Source organism: Natator depressus, chromosome 5 (genome assembly GCF_965152275.1).
Source record: "Natator depressus isolate rNatDep1 chromosome 5, rNatDep2.hap1, whole genome shotgun sequence".
NCBI lineage: Eukaryota > Metazoa > Chordata > Testudines > Cheloniidae > Natator > Natator depressus.
In genome coordinates, this window is record NC_134238.1 from 659,354 (window position 1) to 678,322 (window position 18,969).

Genomic DNA, 18,969 nt, shown 5'->3' on the forward strand with positions numbered 1-18,969 from the left:
TTATTTAAATATTTTGGATGTTTTCTACATTTTCAAATATATTGATTTCAATTACAACACAGAATACAAAGTGTACAGTGCTCACTTTGTATTTATTTTTGATTACAAATATTTGCACTATACAAAACAAAAGAAATAGTATTTTTCAATTCACCTAATACAAGTACTGTGGGGCAATCTCTTTATCATGAAAGTTGAACTTACAAATGTAGAATTATGTACAAAAAAAACTGTATTCAAAATAAAACAATGTAAAACTTTAGAGCCTACAAGTCCACTCAGTCCTACTTCAGCCAATCGCTCAGACAAACAAGTTTGGTTACAATTCGCAGGAGATAATACTGCCCGCTTCTTATTTGCAATGTCACCTGAAAATGAGAACAGGCTTTCTCATGGCACTGTTGTAGCTGGCATCACAAGATATTTACGTGCCAGATATTTACGTGCCAGATGCGCTAAAGATTCATATGTCCCTTCATGCTTCAACCACCATTCCAGGGGTCATGTATCCATCCTGATGACAGGTTCTGCTCGATAACAATCCAAAGCAGGGCGGACGGACGCATGTTCATTTTCATCATCTGAGTCAGATGCCATCAGCAGGAGGTTAATTTTCTTTTTTGGTGGTTCGGGTTCTGTAGTTTCCACATCGGAGTGTTGCTCTTTTAAGACTTCTGAAAGCATGCTTCACACCTCATTCCTCTCAGAGTTTGGAAGGCACCTCAGATTCTTAAACCTTGGGTCGAGTGCTGTAGCTATTTTTAGAAATCTCATATTGGTACCACCTTTGCGTTTTGTCAAATCTGCTGTGAAAGTGTTCTTAAAATGAACATATGCTGGGTCATCAGCTGAGACTGCTAGAACATGAAATATATGGAGAGTGCGGGTAAAACACAGATCAGGAGACACACAATTCTCCCCCAAGGAGGTCAGTCACAAATTTAATTAATGCGTTATTTTTTTAACACGCATCATCAGCATGGCAGCATGTCCTCTGGAATGGCGGCTGAAGCATGAAGGGGCATACTAATGTTTAGCAGATCTAGCACATGAATACCTTGCAACGCTGGCTACAAAAGTGCCATGTGAACGGCTGTTCACACTTTCAGGTGACATTGTAAATAAGAAGCAGCCACCACTATCTCCCATAAATGTGAACAAACTTGTTTGTCTGAGCGATTGGCTGAACAAGAAGTAGGACTGAGTGGACTTGTAGGCTCTAAAGTTTTACGTGGTTTTGTTTTTGAGTGCCATTATGTATAAAAAAAATCTACATTTGTAAGTTACACTTTCACGATAAAGAGATTGCGCCACAGTACTTGTATGAGGTGAATTGAAAAATACTATTTCTTTTGTTTTTACAGCGCAAATATTTGTAATAAAAATAATAATATAAAGTGAGCACTGTACACTTTGTATTCTGTGTTGCAATAGATATCAATATATTTGAAAATGTAGAAAAAAATCCACAAATATTTAATATATTTCACTTGGTATTCTATTGTTTAACAGTTAATCATGATTAATTTTTTTAATCACGATTAAATTTTTTGAGTTAATCACGTGAGTCAACTGCGATTAATTGACAGCGCTGTAGAAATCATTTAATAACTAACAAACCAATTTCTAACACATTTTACATTCTAGTTTCACTTGCTTGTACTATTCATTAAAACAGCACATGAAACCAGTAACAATCAGAGCTAAGTGTAACGAGCAGTTGTGGCAAACTGGGGTTTTATTCACCTTGTTACGTTGCATGTGAGTCCGATACGAATACTGTGTGTACCTCAGTTTCCCTTTGTACTGCACCAATGCTTAGGTGATGGGAATTTGGTGTGTGACTTTCGCTGTGGCCTTTGGGCAGATGTGGCTGCCCAGCTCTACACGTAGGCGATGGCCTTTGTAACCTGAGACCCAGGAGGGGGATGCGACCAGGTGACTCTTTGCCCAGGAAGTGAGACAAAAGGCCAGGAGGAGGAGCAATGGGCGGGTCAGAGGTCGGGTCACTGGAAGCTGGGGAGTCAGGATTTTTGGGGACTAGATATGGGGGAGTCCAGGGCGTCTGACCCAGGATTCCCAAGATGGACTTGGCTGAAAGTCACTGATTTCTGTGCTAACAAGCTCTGTTTTAGACCGTGTTCCTGTCGACTAATAAACCTTCTGTTTTCCCGGCTGGCTGAGAGTCCCGTCTGGCTGCAGAGTTGGGGGGCAGGACCCTCTGGCTTCCCCAGGACCCCGCCTGGGCAGCCTCGCTGTGGGAAGCGCACGGAGGGGCAGAGGAGGCTGAATGCTCCGAGGTCAGACCCAGGAAGGTGGAAGCTGGGTGAGCTGTGTGTCCTGCTCCCAGAGAGGAGACTTCCCCGGAGTCCTGACTGGCTTCATGGGGAGCAGTTCCAGAGCATCGCCTGGGGACTCCGTGACAACTGGTGCCAGAGGTGGGATAAACTGCACCCCGGGGACAGAGCATCCTGCAGTAAGTGACTGGGGAGCAGTAAAACAAAGGGGGATTAACGAGGACCAGGCTCAGAGAGGTGCGGTTCCAGGAGGCGAAGGGGCCTACGACTTGACCCCTGAGAGGGAGTGGAGCTCCGAGAAGGGCTGTCACACTGAAAGGGTCCCCCCAAGCGCTGTGGGGAGCTGAGAGAGCACAGGCCTATGAGTCCGTGACCACTTGGGAACAGCGTGGAGATGGCCTATAACCATCCCCTTAGAAGGACATTGTAGAGCTGTGCAGGGAGAGAGGGCTGCACGTTGGAAAGTTCACCAAGGACCAGCTGATTGCTCAGTTGGAGGAGAATGATTGCTCTAAGGAGCCGGTTCCTGACAAAGCTGAGGTCCTGAGAGAGGCTGTGAGCAGCCCCAGGGGCCGCCCCAGGCCCTGACCCAACTGAGGCCACGGGAGGGGCTGAAAGCAGCCAGGCGATCCTGGGACCCACCTATCCAACCAGCAGGAGATCTTCACAACCAAGTTCCCCGTCGGTGGAGCTGAGACTGGAGCTGAGATGGTTGGAAGTGGAGCTGAAACTGAAAGAGCTGGAGGACTGTGAGAAGTAACGGCAGGACCGTGAGAGAGAGTGAAAGCATGAGGAAGAGCAGAGACGGCATGAACTGGCGACGGCAGAGCTGAGAGGCAGAGAGATCCCTGCTGGGGTGAGTGGGGATGGGCCAAGGGTGGCTAAGCCCGCAGGGAAAGCCGATATCAAAGTGGTGTCTCAGTTTAAGGAAGGGGATGATGTAGACACCTTCCTCACTGCTTTTGAGAAGGCCTGCAATGCGCACCAGGTTGACCCTACAGACAGGCTCCAGCATCTCACCCCCTTACTGTGTCCCAAGGCCATAGGGATGTTCAGCCAGATGGATGGGGTGGAACCTGGGGACTATGAACTGTTCAAACAAGCCCTGCTGCGCAAGTTTGAATTGACCCCCGAGGTATACAGGAAAAGTTTCCAGGGTGTGCAGAAGACCCGGGGATGACCTACCTGCAGATGGGTGACCGCCCTTCTGTGGTGGCTAAGCACTGGAACAAGTTACCTTGGGAAGCTGTGGAATTTCTGTCACTGGAGGTTTTTAGAACAGTTCAGACAGACACCTGTCAGGGATGGTCTCGATAATACTTAGTCCTGCCTCAGTGCAGGGATTGAACTAGACGACCTATCAAGGTCCCTTTCATTTCTACATTTCTATGATTCTATGATACAGACAAACCAACAGGAGAGTACAAGGAAACAACGAGACCATTTCAGTCAGCATGATGGGCAGTTGAGAGGGGGGATTGAGTTGCTGAGAAAGAGAGAGATGGGGAAATATATTCGCAACCCAGCATGCTCCACCGATGGCGTATGACCCCTCTACATTAAGCAGTTCCCCATCACTCTCCTTGTCCCAGGTCACTATGCAGTATTAAGTAGCCTGCTGCAGATGGTGAACTAAGAGCTATTTTCAAATAATAACAACACAGAATGGCACAATATTTTTCCGTTGGAACAAAGTTTATTTGGTACCTAGAGTCCAGAACTCACGAAGGGCTGAAACTTTCTAAGAGAAATGAACCTTTGAGCTGGGAGCACTGAGAGTGGATAGTCCTGAGCTAACGTAAAGGCCATTTAGAAGGGGAGCACCATTTCCTTGGGACTTCAGTAAGGTTGGTGCAATCTCTACCACAGACTGATGGAGAGTGAGGAAAGGAGTGAACCCAGGGCAATAAAGCTGCCAGGAGTGTCCCAGAAAGGCCCCAGCTAATGGGAGAGATTTCGGAACCATCCAGGGAAGTCAGAGAGGGGCAGGTGGGCGTCACGACTGAAAAAGCCAAGAGCGATAAAAACACAAGAGACTCATTTGCCTCCCGCGCTGGAGTATTGCTGAGAAATGAACTAAACTGCAGCGCTGGGGGCGAGGCAGCGATTCTGGGGGGGTAACCAGAGAGTGAGGGGGAGATGGAGACAGAGACGAGCGACTCTGCTGGGCGAGACGCTCGAGAGAGGCCAGAACAATTCAAGACCAGGTGGGCACAGGAACCGTGGAGCTGGAGAGCGTGTTCACTGTGCAGTTGGAGTTGGAGTTGGAGCATCGCAGGGTGGAGAGTGCTGCTGAAGGATTTTTCCCCGCTCTACATTTCGTTTCCGGGTGAAAACGTTTGTGCCAACCCTGCAGGGAAGCACAGAGCTGGTGTTACTGGCCTAGCATGGACCTGCGCTGGGGGCTGCCCAGTACAAGGAGAGGCAGGAGCACCAAGCTCCCCTGGGGATGCTCCCCCTCACAGGATGCCCACACTCCCGGTGGGTTGCTCACCCATTAGCAAGTTCTTGAAGAAGAGCTATGGGAGGACATGGCCCTGCCCCGGCCTGACCCGCCAGGGGATCACACACAGCCCTGGGGTGTGACAGGGCCCAGGGAACTCAGCACATTTGGGGAATAAACCTTCATTCATGTTCACACCACCTCCTTCTCCAGCCAGGTACAGGGGATGGATTTGTGATTTTGGGCTGAGAGCCCTGCTCTGCCCTTGGCCATCTCATCCCGCACAGGCTCAGAGCCGGGCTTGGGATCCCAGCCCTTGGCACAGCGCCGAGCAGAGACGGGGCCAGGCCCTGCAGTCCCAGCTCTGCAGGCAGCACCTTCGCTCCCGGGCAGTCTGTGCCCCGTCACCCACCTGGTCGCTCTCCAGCCATCTCCAGGGGATCCAACCTCCTCACGCAGCAGCCACATGGTCTTCAGAGTTTCCTTCCCTTTATCATCCACGAAGCACTGGCCCACGAAGACGGCTGTCGAGTCTGCGAGGGAGCCGGACAGGGGTCAGAGGGAGAGACGGTGCCACATGCTCAGTGTCCCCCAGAGACACCGAGCCCAGAGCTCAGGGTGGAGGGAGGGGGTGCGCTCTGTGGCGATGACACGACTCCGGGCCACAGGCATACAAAGAGCCCATCTCTCCCCGATGATGCACTTTCCCAGGCACCGGCCCAGACGGCGGAGCAGTGCAATGACTCCATTTTCAGGGGCGGCTACATGAGCCGGGTCAGGGCCAGGAAGGGGAGAGGCCTGCAGGCTGCGGGACACTTGGACTCCGCCTCCCAGGCCCCACATGCCGAGGCCATCTCCAAAGTCTGCTGGCTTCCTCCTCACCATCACCATCTCCACCTCCTCACCATCTCCTTCAGGCCCTGGTTCTACCCCTCAGCCTCTGGCCTCCCCAACCTACCCCTGCCCCTTGGCAGGCCATACAAAGTGCAGCTGATATCTTCCTCCCCGGTCATTTGATCACGCCATTGTCCTCCCTGTGATCAGCCGCAACCTGGCCTCCCAGGTAACCCAGCCCTGGGGACCTCCCCCAGGTATCCCAGTGTCCAGCCTGCCATGGCTGGTCGAGCCAGAGGGAGCTTTTGGAAACAGACTCCGTCTTGACGTAAAGATTCCAAGTGATGGAGGATCCACCATGTGCCCAGCTCAGTTGTCCCATTGGCTAATCACCTGCACAGGTAAAAAGTTCCACTTCATTTCTAATTTGGATACGTCTGGTTTCAGATTCCAGACACCTTTGTCTGCTAGATTAAAGGGTCATCGGCTGTCAGGAAGCTCTCCACATGCAGGTTCTTGCAGGGTTTAGCTTCACTGCGATAGCTGAAGTTAGTCCCCTGCGTTACAGCACTAGCCTAGCTGCAGTGAGAGCGGCCGCACCGGAGTTAGACGGAGCCACTGGGTTAGCAGAATGATTGAATTAGCTGCTGATGAGTTGTTGTAACTGGAGCTGTTTCACCCTCCATCCCCCTGCATTACTAGCTAGAGCCTCAGCATCATTCAGGCTTCAACCCACCCCACACCCCCCATGGGCCAGCTATCTGGAATTTAGGTAAGCTAGACACGTGTGTGTGTGTGGCCAGGAGTCGAGTTTGGGGTGACTCTCAAAGTATAACTTGAGCTAACTGCTGTGCACACCCATAGGCCATGATTAGACACCTTCATAACCTCCTCTTGTATCAGCTAAATAGATTGAGCTGCGTTAGTCTCTCCCCGGGCAGCCAGTTTCCCAGAGCTCGAACCATCCTGGTAGCTGTTTTCTGACCCCTTTCCAAGACTGTAATATCCCTTTGAAATGCGGACAGCAGAAATGGACACAGTAGCCAGTAATGGGCTTGCTGGTGCCATATACAATTCATTATTGAACACAATTACTGCACTGAGTCACATATTTCCCACAACCATTTCTGGCATGCGAACAAACCAAAATAATCCTCCAAGTGCCCCCGGCACCCCCCATTCATGCTGACAGTAACTCCCCCCACCCCAGCCCCGAAGCAGCGTGTGGTACGTACTTGAGAACTTCTCCCAGTTCACAGTGAAGCCGAAGGTCGGCTGGCCCCTCTGTTTCGTGTCATGCTGGGCTCCCTTCAGGGGCGACCTGCGGATACAGTTGCTGGTGGCTGTCACCACTGTGAGGTAGTCGCCGGAGAATTCTCCTGCATCGTTAACTTCATGTATTTCCATCAGCGAGCGCAGTTCATTCCGCCACAGTCCGGACAGGTCACACTGAAAGGGGAGCAGACGTGGTCCCACGCACAGCACTGCATGGTCAGACACTCAGCTGAGACCGTGACCCCAAGAGCCCCAAAGGCAAAAGAGAGACCCTGCAAACTAGGACATAAAAAACCAAAGTGCCTCGCCTGTGCTCTGGTTCCTGAGATCCCAGGGGACCAGCTGGTCATGAGAAGAACCTCTGGCCCAGTTCATTGTGGGCGTGGAGGTTGCGTTCCTAGTGGCCATAATTTCTGATGGAAGATTAATGAGCTCCTGGCTTTGTCCAGCAAAGATCCTTCCAGGCAGGGTCCCAGCGCACCAGAGGGAATGGCCTTGCAGATTCCCCTGCGTCTCGCCATGGTCAGCGTGTGCTTTTACTGAAATCCAAGCATTGCATTCCTCGTGCTCGCTCCCACACCTGCACTGTGGAGCTTCTTGCCCTCAGGTCAGGGATGGGCACTGCTGAGCACAGACCCGAAGAGCCGGAGTCCGACCTTACACAGCATGAAGCAGAGAATGGCCAACGCCAACAGTTCAGCACGTGACTCCGACCCCCCAGACCATAGAAATGTGGGGCTGGATGGGACCTGGAGAGGCCGTCTGGTCTAGTGCTCTGTGCTGCGGCAGGCGGACGTTGTACCTAGACCATCTCTGAGAGGGGTTTATTTAACCTGCTCTTAAAACCCCCAGTGACAGGGATGGCGCAGCCCCAGTGCTTAACACCCTGATGGCGGCAACTTAGATCTGAGTATCTAACTTAAACCTCCCTTGGTGCAAACTGAGCTGAATCCCTCCTGCCCTCCCTCAGTGGACAGGGACAGCAGCTGGGCACTGTCCTCTTCGTGGCAGCCTGTTACAGACTGGACCCGTTATCAAGTCCCCTGCTCGGCTGGTCTCCCCTACACTAAACATGCCCAAGTCAGGCCCCAAAACAGAGAGGTTTAAAAAAGGTGTTGTGGTTTTTGTCCCGTCAAGCCACCGGCCGCAGCACCTGCCTGGCCACCGCCTGCTGCCATTTCACCAGATCGATGGAGCAAGGGGATTCTGGCCCCTGCTGCAGAAACTATCCCTGGAACAACCCTCTTGGCCTCTCGGCCTGCCCGATCCTGAGACAGCCCAGAGCCAGCGCCCAGCCCCCTCAGCCCCTCACCTGCCCAGTCTGCCCCATACCTTTCTCTTTGAAGAGGTGCCAACAGTCACCAGAGCCAGGGCGAGGAGCAGGGAGAAGCCGATTTTCCCCATCATCACTTGGAGTAGAAGCCACCTGCAGAAGCCAATTGAGTCTCCCCAGCACTTAGTCTGGGGCCACCAGTCAGGCCCTGACTTTATATCCCCTCGCAGCAGGCAGGGGCTGCAACCTGAGCTGCGCTGGTTCTCTCCTTGCTGGCAGTTCCCAGAAGCGAGCGGGCACTTCGGTTATTTTGTTTATGTCTCACTGACATTCAATCTCCAGCCCCAGCTGCTGGCAGGGCCAGCAGGATAAAATGAAAAGAAGGGACGTGTGACCTGGGCAGTGATGTGAGGAGTGTAGTCAACGTGACCCCCTATAGATAGATCCCAGCACACAGGAGAGGCGGAGCGAGAGCACCATGTGAAGGTGCCTAAGCCAGGGCAGCAGCAGGTGGGAGAGGTAAGTTGAAGTGCTGCTCATTGAGCCTTGAGGTGCTGACAGGCCAGAGGCCTCCCCGGGTTTGCTGGCATCTCCCGGTTGGAATAACTCCGACAGCGGTTCCTGGGATAGAAGGTTTCTGTCACCAGCCCCACACAGTGTCAAACGCATCTGAACATGCGTCTCTTTCCAGTGGCAGTCCAAAAAGTGAGGTCCCCTTGGTGCTTTCTGCTGGGATCCCAAATCCTGAGAGTGCTCCTGTAACCCAAGGTGCCTAGGTCAGTCCACCCTGACACTGCCAAAGCCAGGGCAGGCTGCAAAAGCAGAGCTGATTCTCCCCAAACTGGTGCGTAACACTGAAGTTCGACTCACCAACCAGTCACGCACTGTGCTCCTGATCCCCACCACACTCGTTGTCAAGAAGCCAAAAACAGAAACCACCCAGCCCCCTTTATTGCATTCCAGCCTCTGGCTCCCAGTCAGCACCTAGGTCCAGTACAGTGAGAAGTTATTTAAAACTCTATTCACTATACAAAACGTCCTTGTAATCCCCAAATCGCCAGCCACATTCCCAGATCAATACTAGTTTGGATCTTACCCAAAATACCACTCTGCCAGCCAGTCCTTTAGTATCGAAAACTAAAGGTTTATTAGAAAAGAAAAGAATGAGGAGAGAATTGTTAAATGGTCAAAGCAGTCAGATACATACATGTGACTTCAGAGTCCACACATCAGGTTCTTAGCAGCATGGGTGAGTTTGCTGGCTTGTAGAGTCCCTCTGGAGAACATCCACAGCTTGGACGGGCCATTCAGTCCTTTTTTCAAAGCTTCAGTGGGTAGAGAAGTTGCTCCAAAAGACAAAATGGAGAAGCTGCAGCTGCCTTTTTATATCCTTTGCCACATGGCTTGTACATCCTTTGTCCCAGACACAAGCTCCCAGCACATGGGCATGGAAAAGCTCCTGGAGTCCCCTGTCCATAAGCATGTCCCTACATGTCCGCTGACTCATAGGCATAGGCCCTGGCGTCTCTCAATGGGATTGTTGTACAGCTGATTGCCCTTGATGGGTCGTCAAGCAGGCTGGGTAGTGCTGCTGTCAATCTGTCTGGGGGTGCCACCTAGAAACACAGCACAGGTTGGAGATGCAGGTATATCACACATAGTTATAACTAAGGCTAAGATTTTGTCACGGATATTTTTAATAAAAGTCACGGACAGGTCACAGGCAATAATGAAAAATTAAGAAAAGCCCGTGACCTGTTCCTGACTTTAATTAAAAATACCCCTGACAAAACGGGGAGCCCAGCTGTGGGGTCCCCACACTCCCTGCAGAGGTTGGGCAGCTGTGTGGGCTGCTCTGAGTTCTCGGGGCCCCCAGGGCCTAGGGGGGCTTGGAGCTGCAGGGTCCCCCAGCTTGGAGCTCTGGAGTATCTCCACCACCCACGGTGGCCGGGAGCCCTGGGGGGGCCCCTCCGCCCGCAGCGGCTTGGGGCTCTGGGGAGCCCCATTGCCTGTGTTGGCCAGGAGCTGCAGGGAGCCCCTGCTGCCTGCATCAGCCAGGAGCTGTGGGGAGCCCCTGCGGCCTGCGGCGGCCAGGAGCTGCAGCCCCACGGCCTGTGGCAGCTGGGAACCTCAGGGGGCCCCCGGTACAGTGCTGGGTTTAACATAAACTACTAAAAAACTGAAGGGGAAGTTAAAAACAAAGATTTGACAAGGAAAGGAAACTGTTTCTGTGCTTCTTTCATTGAAATGAGATGGTTAAAAGCAGCATTTTGATTCTGCCTAGTAAAGTTTCCGAGCTGTAATAAGTCACTGTACAGATGTAAACTTTTGAAAGAACCAGAGCGTTTTGTCCCGAGTTATGAACATTTCAGAGTTACGAACAACCTCCATCCCCGAGGGATCGTAACGCTGAGGCTCTGCTGTATTTTACTCGCTGTTAGCAACTTACTTAGAACTCCAGATACATAGCAGGTCTGCCTCTCTCTGGCTTCCGGTTGCCTTTTCTTTTTAGCTGAAATCTCTCTGATGGGCAGGGTCCTGTGCCCGCTGTTCCACCGTTTGCCAGGGGAGGGCGCTGCCAGGAGCACCATTGGAAAGTGAGCTGTAGCTCACGAAAGCTCATGCTCAAATAAATCGGTTAGTCTCCAAGGTGCCACAAGTCCTCCTTTTCCTTTCGTCGTTTCTCAGCGACTTCCTCCTGTGCGTTGGCTGAGCCATGGGCCTGGCGCCCCGCAGTGCGAGGATTCCCCGTAACCCTTTGAGCAGGGCGTTTCGGCCGGTTCCCCCCAGCACACCAGTGGCCCAGCCGCGCCCTGTAGCCCTTCTGCCGAGTGTTGCTGGCAGCTCCGAGGGCCAGGTTCCGTTTTCTAGGGTTCCTTTTAAAGGCTTAAATAACATCATCTCGAACCCCGCCAAGAAGCTACCCGCACCACGTGGCTGCCCTTGGCAGGCCATGCGTCCCCACCCGCAAGCCCCGAGTCCCAGGGCTCAAAGCAAAGAGCACTTTATCAGGGGACAGACGCGTGTGTTGGGGGGAGGGACCCACAGAAGAAACCTGGGAAAACCAGCAAATAATGCAGTAACACGCTTAGGTAGGACTCTGCCCAGCCCCCCCTCGCCCAGGGTGCCTTGGCGATAGCCTCAGCCTCAGACCTCCTCTGCCAGCGGGAAGCGGCAGTCGGGCTCCAAGCATCGCCCTCGGCCAGCGCCAGGCTCACAGCTGGCTGCGCTGTCTTGGGGCCGGCCAAAGACGCTGGCAGGCCAGTGCTCGCCGGGCTGCGCCAGGGGCTGTGGCTCCTGACCCCGCTGAGGGGATTTCAGCTTCGACTGCTCCAGAGACCAGCACTGGAATCCCTCTGCTAGGCAGCTGCTCTCTGCCGCTTCAGCCCCGCTACCTCGCCACCACCCCATCAAAGGCACCTCAGCTCTGCCCAAGGCCCTTCGGGGGTTACCGGGACATTCCCGGCTCTAAAACGCTATTATTTGTTTTTACCGATTTTCACCCGGATTTCTGGACCACTCAGTTATCTGAAAATACTGATTGCACTAAGGAAGTCCAGCGCCTGACATAAGGGAGACGTTGAGGTTAGTAATCCATTAGTCTGGGTAAAGGCGAGGCTGCCTCTCAAAGTGTGGCAATGTGGGAAACGACACTGTGACGAAGTGGGAATGTTCTTAATGTTTTCTCTGAACACTGAGTGGGTGCCTCAGTTTCCCGTAGGTATTTCTTAAGTATCTAGGTCAGGGGTCTCAAACTCAAATGACCACGAGGGCCACATGAGGACTAGTACATTGGCCCGAGGGCCGCATTAATGACACCTCCCCCCATGTCACCCTTGGCCCCGCCCCCACTCCACCCCTTTCATGAGGCCCCACCCTTGCCCCGCCTCTTCCCACCCCTTCCCTGGCCCCATTCCAACCCCTTCCCTGAAATCCCCACCCCAACTCCACCCCCTCCCTGCCCCCTGGGGGTGCAGGAGGGTTGCGGGGTGCAGCAGGGGGCTCAGGGCAGGGAGTCGGGGTGCAGGAGGGGTGCAGGGTGCAGCAGGGGCTCAGGGCAGGGGGTCGGGGTGCAGGAGGGGTGCGGGGTGCAGCAGGGGGCTCAGGGCAGGGGGTCGGAGTGTGGGGTGTGGGGTGCAGCAGGGGGCTCAGGGCAGGGGTCGGGGTGCAGGAGGGATGTGGGGTGCAGCAAGGGGCTCAGGGCAGGGGGTCGAGGTGCGGGGTTCGGCAGGGGGCTCAGGGCAGGGGTTGGGGTGCAGGGTGTGGCAGGGGGCTCAGGGCATGGGGCTTGGCTGCAGGAAGGGTTCGGGGGGGCAGGCTCTGGCCCGGTGTGCACCGGGGGCAGGGCAGGCTCCCTGCCTGCCTGCCCTGCCCCCGCATCGCTCCAGGCAGTGGCCGGGACCTGCAGTGTGGGCGGGGGGGGGGCACAGGGGTCTGTGTTGCTGTTGTTTTCAGGCACCACCCCCAGCAGCTCCCATTGGCCAGGAATTGGTAACCGGGGCCAATGGGAGCTGCTGGGGGTGGTGCCTGGAGCAAGAGCAACACACAGACCCCTGTGCCCCCCTTTCCCGGGTCCCGGCTGCTTCCCGGAGCGACGCGGGGGCAGGGCAGGCAGGCAGGGATCCTGCCCTGCCCCCGGTGCGCGCCGGGCCGGAGCCGCTCTACGTAAATGCTGGGGGGGCAGGGGGGTCGCAGGGAGCTGGCGGGCCGCAGGAAATAGCCCCTCAGGCTGCGTGTTTGAGACCCCGATCAGTAAAACGAAGGGGGATTAACGAGGACCAGGCGTGCTGAAGGCTCAGAGAGGAGCGGTTTCGGGGGGCGAAGGAGCTACGCTTAACCCCTGGGAGTGTGTGACCAGAGAGAAGAACAGTTGCAGTAACAGGGTTCCCCTGTGGATTGCAGCGAGCGGTCCCAGGGGCGGAGGAGTCTGCAGCTCGACCCTGGCAAAGAGGTGGTGCCCTCGAGAAGGGCTGGCACACTAGGGGTTCTCCCTGGAAACCGTGGGGAGCTGAGAGCACACAGGCCTGTGAGTCCACAACAACTTGGGAAGAGCGGAGTGACGGCCTGTCACCGTCTCCTTAAGAAGGACATTGTAACCCTGTGCAGAAAGAGAGGGTTGAGCATTGGAAAGTTCACCAAAGCAGAGTTAATCGTGCAGCTGGAGGAGGATGACCGCTCTAAGGAACAGATTCCTGACCCCAAATGGGGCTATGGCAGGATCTGGGGGCAGCTGGAGTGGTAGCCAGGCATCCCCAAGACTCCTGTCCCCGACCAGACGAGGGTCTTCACGATCGGGTTCCCCATCCGGGGATCGGAGACGGACGGGATTGGAGCTGAGTCCAAGAGAGCAAGAGGACTGTGAGAGACAGCGAGAGCCCGAGAAAGAGCTGCAGAAGCAGCAGCAGCATGAACTGGCGGTGGGGGAGCGGAGAGGCCTAGGGGACCCCCCAGGGGTGAGTGGGGATAGACCCCGGGGGGCCAGTTCCGCAGGGAACCTCGAGACTAAATTGCTGCCCCCGGTTAAGGAGGGGGGATGTGATGCCCACCTCACTGCCTTTGAGCAGGCTGGAGATTTGAACCAGGGGGACCCTGCGGAAAAGCCCCGGTGTCTAGCTCCCTTGCTGGGTCCCGAGGCCATAGACTCCGTCAGCCAGATGGGTGGGGGAGGGATAGCTCAGTGGTTTGAGCATTGGCCTGCTAAACCCAGGGTTGTGAGTTCAGTCCTCGAGGGGGCCATTTAGGGATTTGGGGCAAAAATTGGGGATTGGTCCTGCTCTGAGGAGGGGGTTGGACTAGATGACCTCCTGAGGTCCCTTCCAATCCTGAGATTCTATGATTCCTGACCCCGGCCTATGTGTCTGTGTGCAGTTTCCTGGGGCCAGGCCCCTCGGACCCCCATTGGGAGCAGAAGGTGATGGTCAATGGGGAGACATTCCTGGGGTGGCGAGATCCTGGGACAGAGAGAACTGTTGTCAGGCCCTGGGTGGTGCAGCCTCAGATGCTGAGGGGCTGTGCGAGCTGGGTGAGGGTCCCAGGGACGAAGCCCCTCGCCCTCCCTATGGCCCAGGTCCCTGTGCAGACACAGGAGGGGTCGGGCTGGCTGGTTGTTGGGGTTCTCCGGGATATCGGCTGCGAGACCCTGTTGGGGGGTGACTGTGTCTTTGGGACAGGATCCAGGCCCTGCTCCTGTAACTGCCAAGGGTTTGAACTTGAATCCAGGGAACCAATCGGCAGAGAGGGAAATGGTCAGTGAAAATGCAGATGACCTGGCTGGCAGCGGGGAGGAGCTGCTAGGCTCAGGATACCTGCCTGCCTGTAACCAGACCCCTGGGGCTGGGTGGGACAGAGAGATGCTCCCTGCCCCCTTGCACACCGGAGAGGGGGCTCACGTTGGCTCTGATGCTGTGAGGAAAGCAGCGAGCTCGCTGCCTACCCCCACTGGGACAGCAAGGGCAGCGCTGAGCACAGGGGGAGCTGAGACCCCAGCTGAGTGGGGGGAGACACAGGCAGGGCAGGTCCGCTGCCAACCAGCTTTGCCTGGTCCAGAGGCGCTGCTGGGAAGTGATCCCAGGGCAGGGAGGGAGCGACCAGGGACAAGGCTCAGCGGGGCTGTGACCCCAGGCCCAGCCCGCGAGAGGGAGCAGGTCCCGCTCCCTCCCCCAGCAGCTGAATTTCAGACTGAGCTGCAGGAGGATCCCTACTTGGAGGAGCTGAGGGGACTTGCTGGCCACAGGCTGCAAACCCCCGTGGGGAAGGCTGCAGGGACAGATTCCCGTGGGTGAAGGGATTCCTGTACCGGGAAGGGGCTCCCCCAGGGGAAGTAGAACTGGGGGATCAGGAGGCAGCTGGTGGTGCCCCAGAAGTATCGCCACAGACACTAGATGAACCGCTGGAGAACATCGTTGGACAGGAGACTTTGTTATTGCTCCCCCCAACCCAATGAAGAGGGGACATGCGAAATCCCGCGTCCCACCCCAGTCTGGGGGAAGGGAATGAAAATCCCTGACCAGAGGGACCAGAGCACTGTGCAGTTGCTTGGAACCCAGGGGGGGAGAGAGTGTGTGTGTGTGTTTGTGTGTGTTTGTGTACACACACGTACATTCACCTGCTTGAATCTATTTAACTCTCACTTCATTTTTGCAGTTAATTAATCTTTAGTTTGTGACAGGACTGGCTACAAGCCTTGTCTGTGGTGCAGGATCTAAAGGCATTTGGCCTGGGGTGAGTGACTGGCCTTTGGCACTGGCAGGAACCTGAATAGGGCTGTGATTTTTGGGGTAAGGGGCCGTCCGTCACAGCGACAGGCTCTCCTGGGGCTGTCTGTGACTCCAGGGTTTGGCTGTTACGGTGCCCGAGGAGTGAATCACACTTGCCCCTTGGCTGTGAAATCTCAGGACAGAACACACCGCGGTTTGGGGTTGGGGCCCGTTTGTAACAGTCTGCCCTGAGGCCGGCACCACCTTCCTCAGCCATGGCAGACAGCCTGACCCGGGGGGCGGGGTAGGATTCCAATACACCTTTTGCAGCGACCTCTGCTATTGGCTCTCCTGAGCCAGGGTCCCTGCCGAGTAGGAGCGGTCACTACACAAGGTATATGGGGATGGGGGGACTCTGGGGGGGCTGAGTCCCAGCAGAAGGGGGGAGCTGGGGGATCAGGGGTGACTCTCAACGGAGAGCCTCCTTCTCTGCCTCCCCCCTACCTGTGCCCAGCTCCTGCTCCCTGCAGGGGCTCTGCTGACCAAGCAGCCCCACTACCTGGCTCCCAACATCGCCCGGCTCTGGCTCCTCCCCAAGGTCCCTGCTGTTCAGGCCCTGCCCGGGCCTGGCTGCAGCATCCCTGGCTTCCTCCATGCTGCCCCACCACCACGCTCCCCCTGTCTGATCCTGGCACCCGACGCTCTGCCCAGAGAAAGGGCCACCTGCCCAGGCCCGGCTTCCTCCACCAGCTATTGGCATTGGGGCCCCACTTACCCTGCAGCCAGGGCCCCTGGGCAGGGGCCTACTGCTGGGAGGGGGGGGTGTCCCCTTGGCCCCATCTCTCCCTGGTCCCAGGTTCACCCTGCTCTGGGTTGTTGCACCAGAGGGTTGGGAGGAAGTTGGGGTACCCCCAGCTGCAGAGCCTGGGGCACACACAGCCCAGGGTCAAGTCACAGTGAAGTTAATTTTTTGCACCAATTAAACACTAAATAAAATTTCCTGGACACTTTAAAAAGGATACAAGCCCAACCAAAGGGCCTTGTGTGTCTGTGTATCCCTTCTGCTAGGCAGAGTCAGCAGCTGCAGGGGCCGAGTTCAGTGTGTAGGGGTTTCTCTTACCAATACACCCCCAGTGCGCTGGGCAGAGTCCTGTGCCTCAATTCCCCAGGGTGCGGTGTGAAAGCCTGATGCACGAATGTTCCTTTCACACCCCGCTCACAGTGCTGGCCTTGGCTAGCGAAGGCCCAGTTCAGAGGTGCCTTCACGGGGTTCACCTCCTGGCACCCAGCCCTGGTGTCAAGCAATGCTTCCGTTGCAGCGGCTCTCACTCTGTCTTTCCCTGCAACACTGTCCCCACACCAGCTCTAAGGCTTAGCCCCTGGACCGGCTTAGCACCAGTGCCTCATTTGTGATGAAAGAAGTGCTACGTTCCAAGAATGTTTTTATATTCGCAACCAACGCAGCAAGGCCAGAAGGGCCAGGGGTATAAGTGCCTCAACCCCAAGGTGGCAGGCTCAGCCCTAGCATGAATTAAACATTACTTACCACTGATACTAGATCTAAGAATCATTAAACAGGACCAAGAACACTCCCTTGAGACTAGCCAGCCCTATCTTTAAACACTAGAAACAACACCCACACACTCAAGAACAAACACTCACCCACTTGCATGACTTGGCTTTGGCCTCCCTCCTCCCTGCTTAGCAAGTGAGTTACGGCTGAGGGTGACTCCCTCAATCAGTGCATGTAGGGCGCAGTTTGGCTGTCCTTTACTCGTACAATGAGCATAACCACATTTCGTTGCCCTTGCACTCAGCTCTGGAGGGATCTGTAACCCAACCCCAGCCAAAAGGGATCATGGGGCAAAGCAGCTCTGTCTGCCGCACACCTAGGCTGAGTGGGTGTGTCTATGCAAACGCAGTCTGCTCCTGGAGTCTTTCCGCCGAGCTCCCCACTGGATGTCAGGGTATGGTTCACTCACACCCTACTTACAGCTGTTACCTCTACAGCACCCTCACTCTGCATCATTCACTATTTTAGAACTGGCTCAGCCCAGCTCGTTAGACAGGTAATAAGGACACTGAGCAGTGTCCTCCCCCTGGGACACGTACTCCCAGAAGACAGTAGAAGCCCCTCTCCTCTCCTTTCCCTTCCTCTTGCAACCAGGCTCCTTTACCCAGCTGTGCCTGACTGTGATCATGGAGCGGGCCGCCCCCTGCCAGGCAGGATGTGAACAGGCTGCCTTGTCCCGCGCCCCCCCTGAAATCCTCATGCCTCCCTGCTGGCTCAAGGCTCCTGTCGGTCCATGGCACTGAGAGGAGCCGGGCGGCTGGCAGATGAAGTGGGATCCGGGTGCTGGCTGTGCTCTGTCTCGGCCAGGTCAGGTGCAGGTGCGGTTGTGCACATCTGGGCATGGTATGTGTGGGGGCAGCTGCACCCACGGACCCTGGCTAGAGCCACCAGAGCCATGGGCAGGGAGCAAAGGAGCGACCCAGGGGGATGAACCTGCCAAGGGGTGTCCCAGGAAGGGCCCGGCTAACGGGAGAGAATCCGGCACCTCCCGGGGAATCCAGGGAGGGGCAGGTGGGACTCACGGCTCAGCAACAGCTTCACCCCAAGGGCCAAGAGCGGTAAAAACACCAGAGACTCATTTGCCTCCCGCGCTAGAGCTTTACTGGGAAAGGAACTAAACTGCAGCATGGGGGGGCGCGGACAGCGATTCTGGGAGGGTCACCGGAGAGCGAGGGGGAGGTGGAGACAGAGACGGGCGATTCTGTAGCCCAGCAAACAGCCCTGATGCTAGGGAAGACGCTCTCGAGAGAGCCCAGGACAATCCCGGACGGGGGGCCAGGAGCCCTGGGGCTGCAGAGTGTGGTCACGGTGCTGCTGGGATCACTGGTCATAGAATCATAGAATCATAGAATATCAGGGTTGGAAGGGACCTCAGGAGGTCATCTAGTCCAACCCCCTGCTCAAAGCAGGACCAATCCCCAATTAAATCATCCCAGCCAGGGCTTTGTCAAGCCTGACCTTAAAAACTTCTAAGGAAGGAGATTCTACCACCTCCCTAGGTAACGCATTCCAGTGTTTCACCACCCTCCTAGTGAAAAAGTTTTTCCTAATATCCAACCTAAACCTCCCCCACTGCAACTTGAGACCATTACTCCTTGTCCTGTCATCTTCTACCACTGAGAATAGTCTAGAACCATCCTCTCTGGAACCACCTCTCAGGAAGTTGAAAGCAGCTATCAAATCCCCCCTCATTCTTCTCTTCTGCAGACTAAACAATCCCAGTTCCCTCAGCCTCTCCTCATAAGTCATGTGTTCCAGACCCCTAATCATATTTGTTGCCCTTCGCTGGACTCTCTCCAATTTATCCACATCCTTCTTGTAGTGTGGGGCCCAAAACTGGACACAGTACTCCAGATGAGGCCTCACCAATGTCAAATAGAGGGGAACGATCACGTCCCTCGATCTGCTGGCAATGCCCCTACTTATACATCCCAAAATGCCATTGGCCTTCTTGGCAACAAGGGCACACTGCTGACTCATATCCAGCTTCTCGTCCACTGTCACCCCTAGGTCCTTTTCCGCAGAACTGCTGCCTAGCCATTCGGTCCCCAGTCTGTAGCGGTGCATTGGATTCTTCC

The 18,969-nt window shown here is 55.2% G+C and overlaps 1 protein-coding gene across 1 annotated transcript; it reads right to left on the reverse strand.

Moving 5' to 3' along the window:
- Window positions 1-4,538: 4,538 nt before the first annotated feature.
- Window positions 4,539-8,256, reverse strand: LOC141987911 (avidin-like). The gene is made up of 4 exons (XM_074953748.1): window positions 8,182-8,256; window positions 6,810-7,023; window positions 5,153-5,273; window positions 4,539-4,647 (listed from the first exon to the last, which is right to left on the reverse strand). The coding sequence occupies exons 1-4, from the start codon at window positions 8,254-8,256 to the stop codon at window positions 4,539-4,541; spliced, it is 519 nt and encodes a 172-aa protein (XP_074809849.1).
- Window positions 8,257-18,969: the final 10,713 nt, after the last annotated feature.

What these genes read in the sequence shown, in the direction of transcription:
- LOC141987911 (XM_074953748.1), bottom strand. Translation starts at nt 8,256, where the DNA reads ATGATGGGGAAAATCGGCTTCTCCCTGCTCCTCGCCCTGGCTCTGGTG. An exon ending in GCACCTCTTCAAAGAGAAAG is followed by an intron (nt 7,024 to 8,181) that starts GTATGGGGCAGA and finishes CTCCCCTTTCAG; the next exon opens with TGTGACCTGTCCGGACTGTG. An exon ending in GAACTGGGAGAAGTTCTCAA is followed by an intron (nt 5,274 to 6,809) that starts GTACGTACCACA and finishes GCTCCCTCGCAG; the next exon opens with ACTCGACAGCCGTCTTCGTG.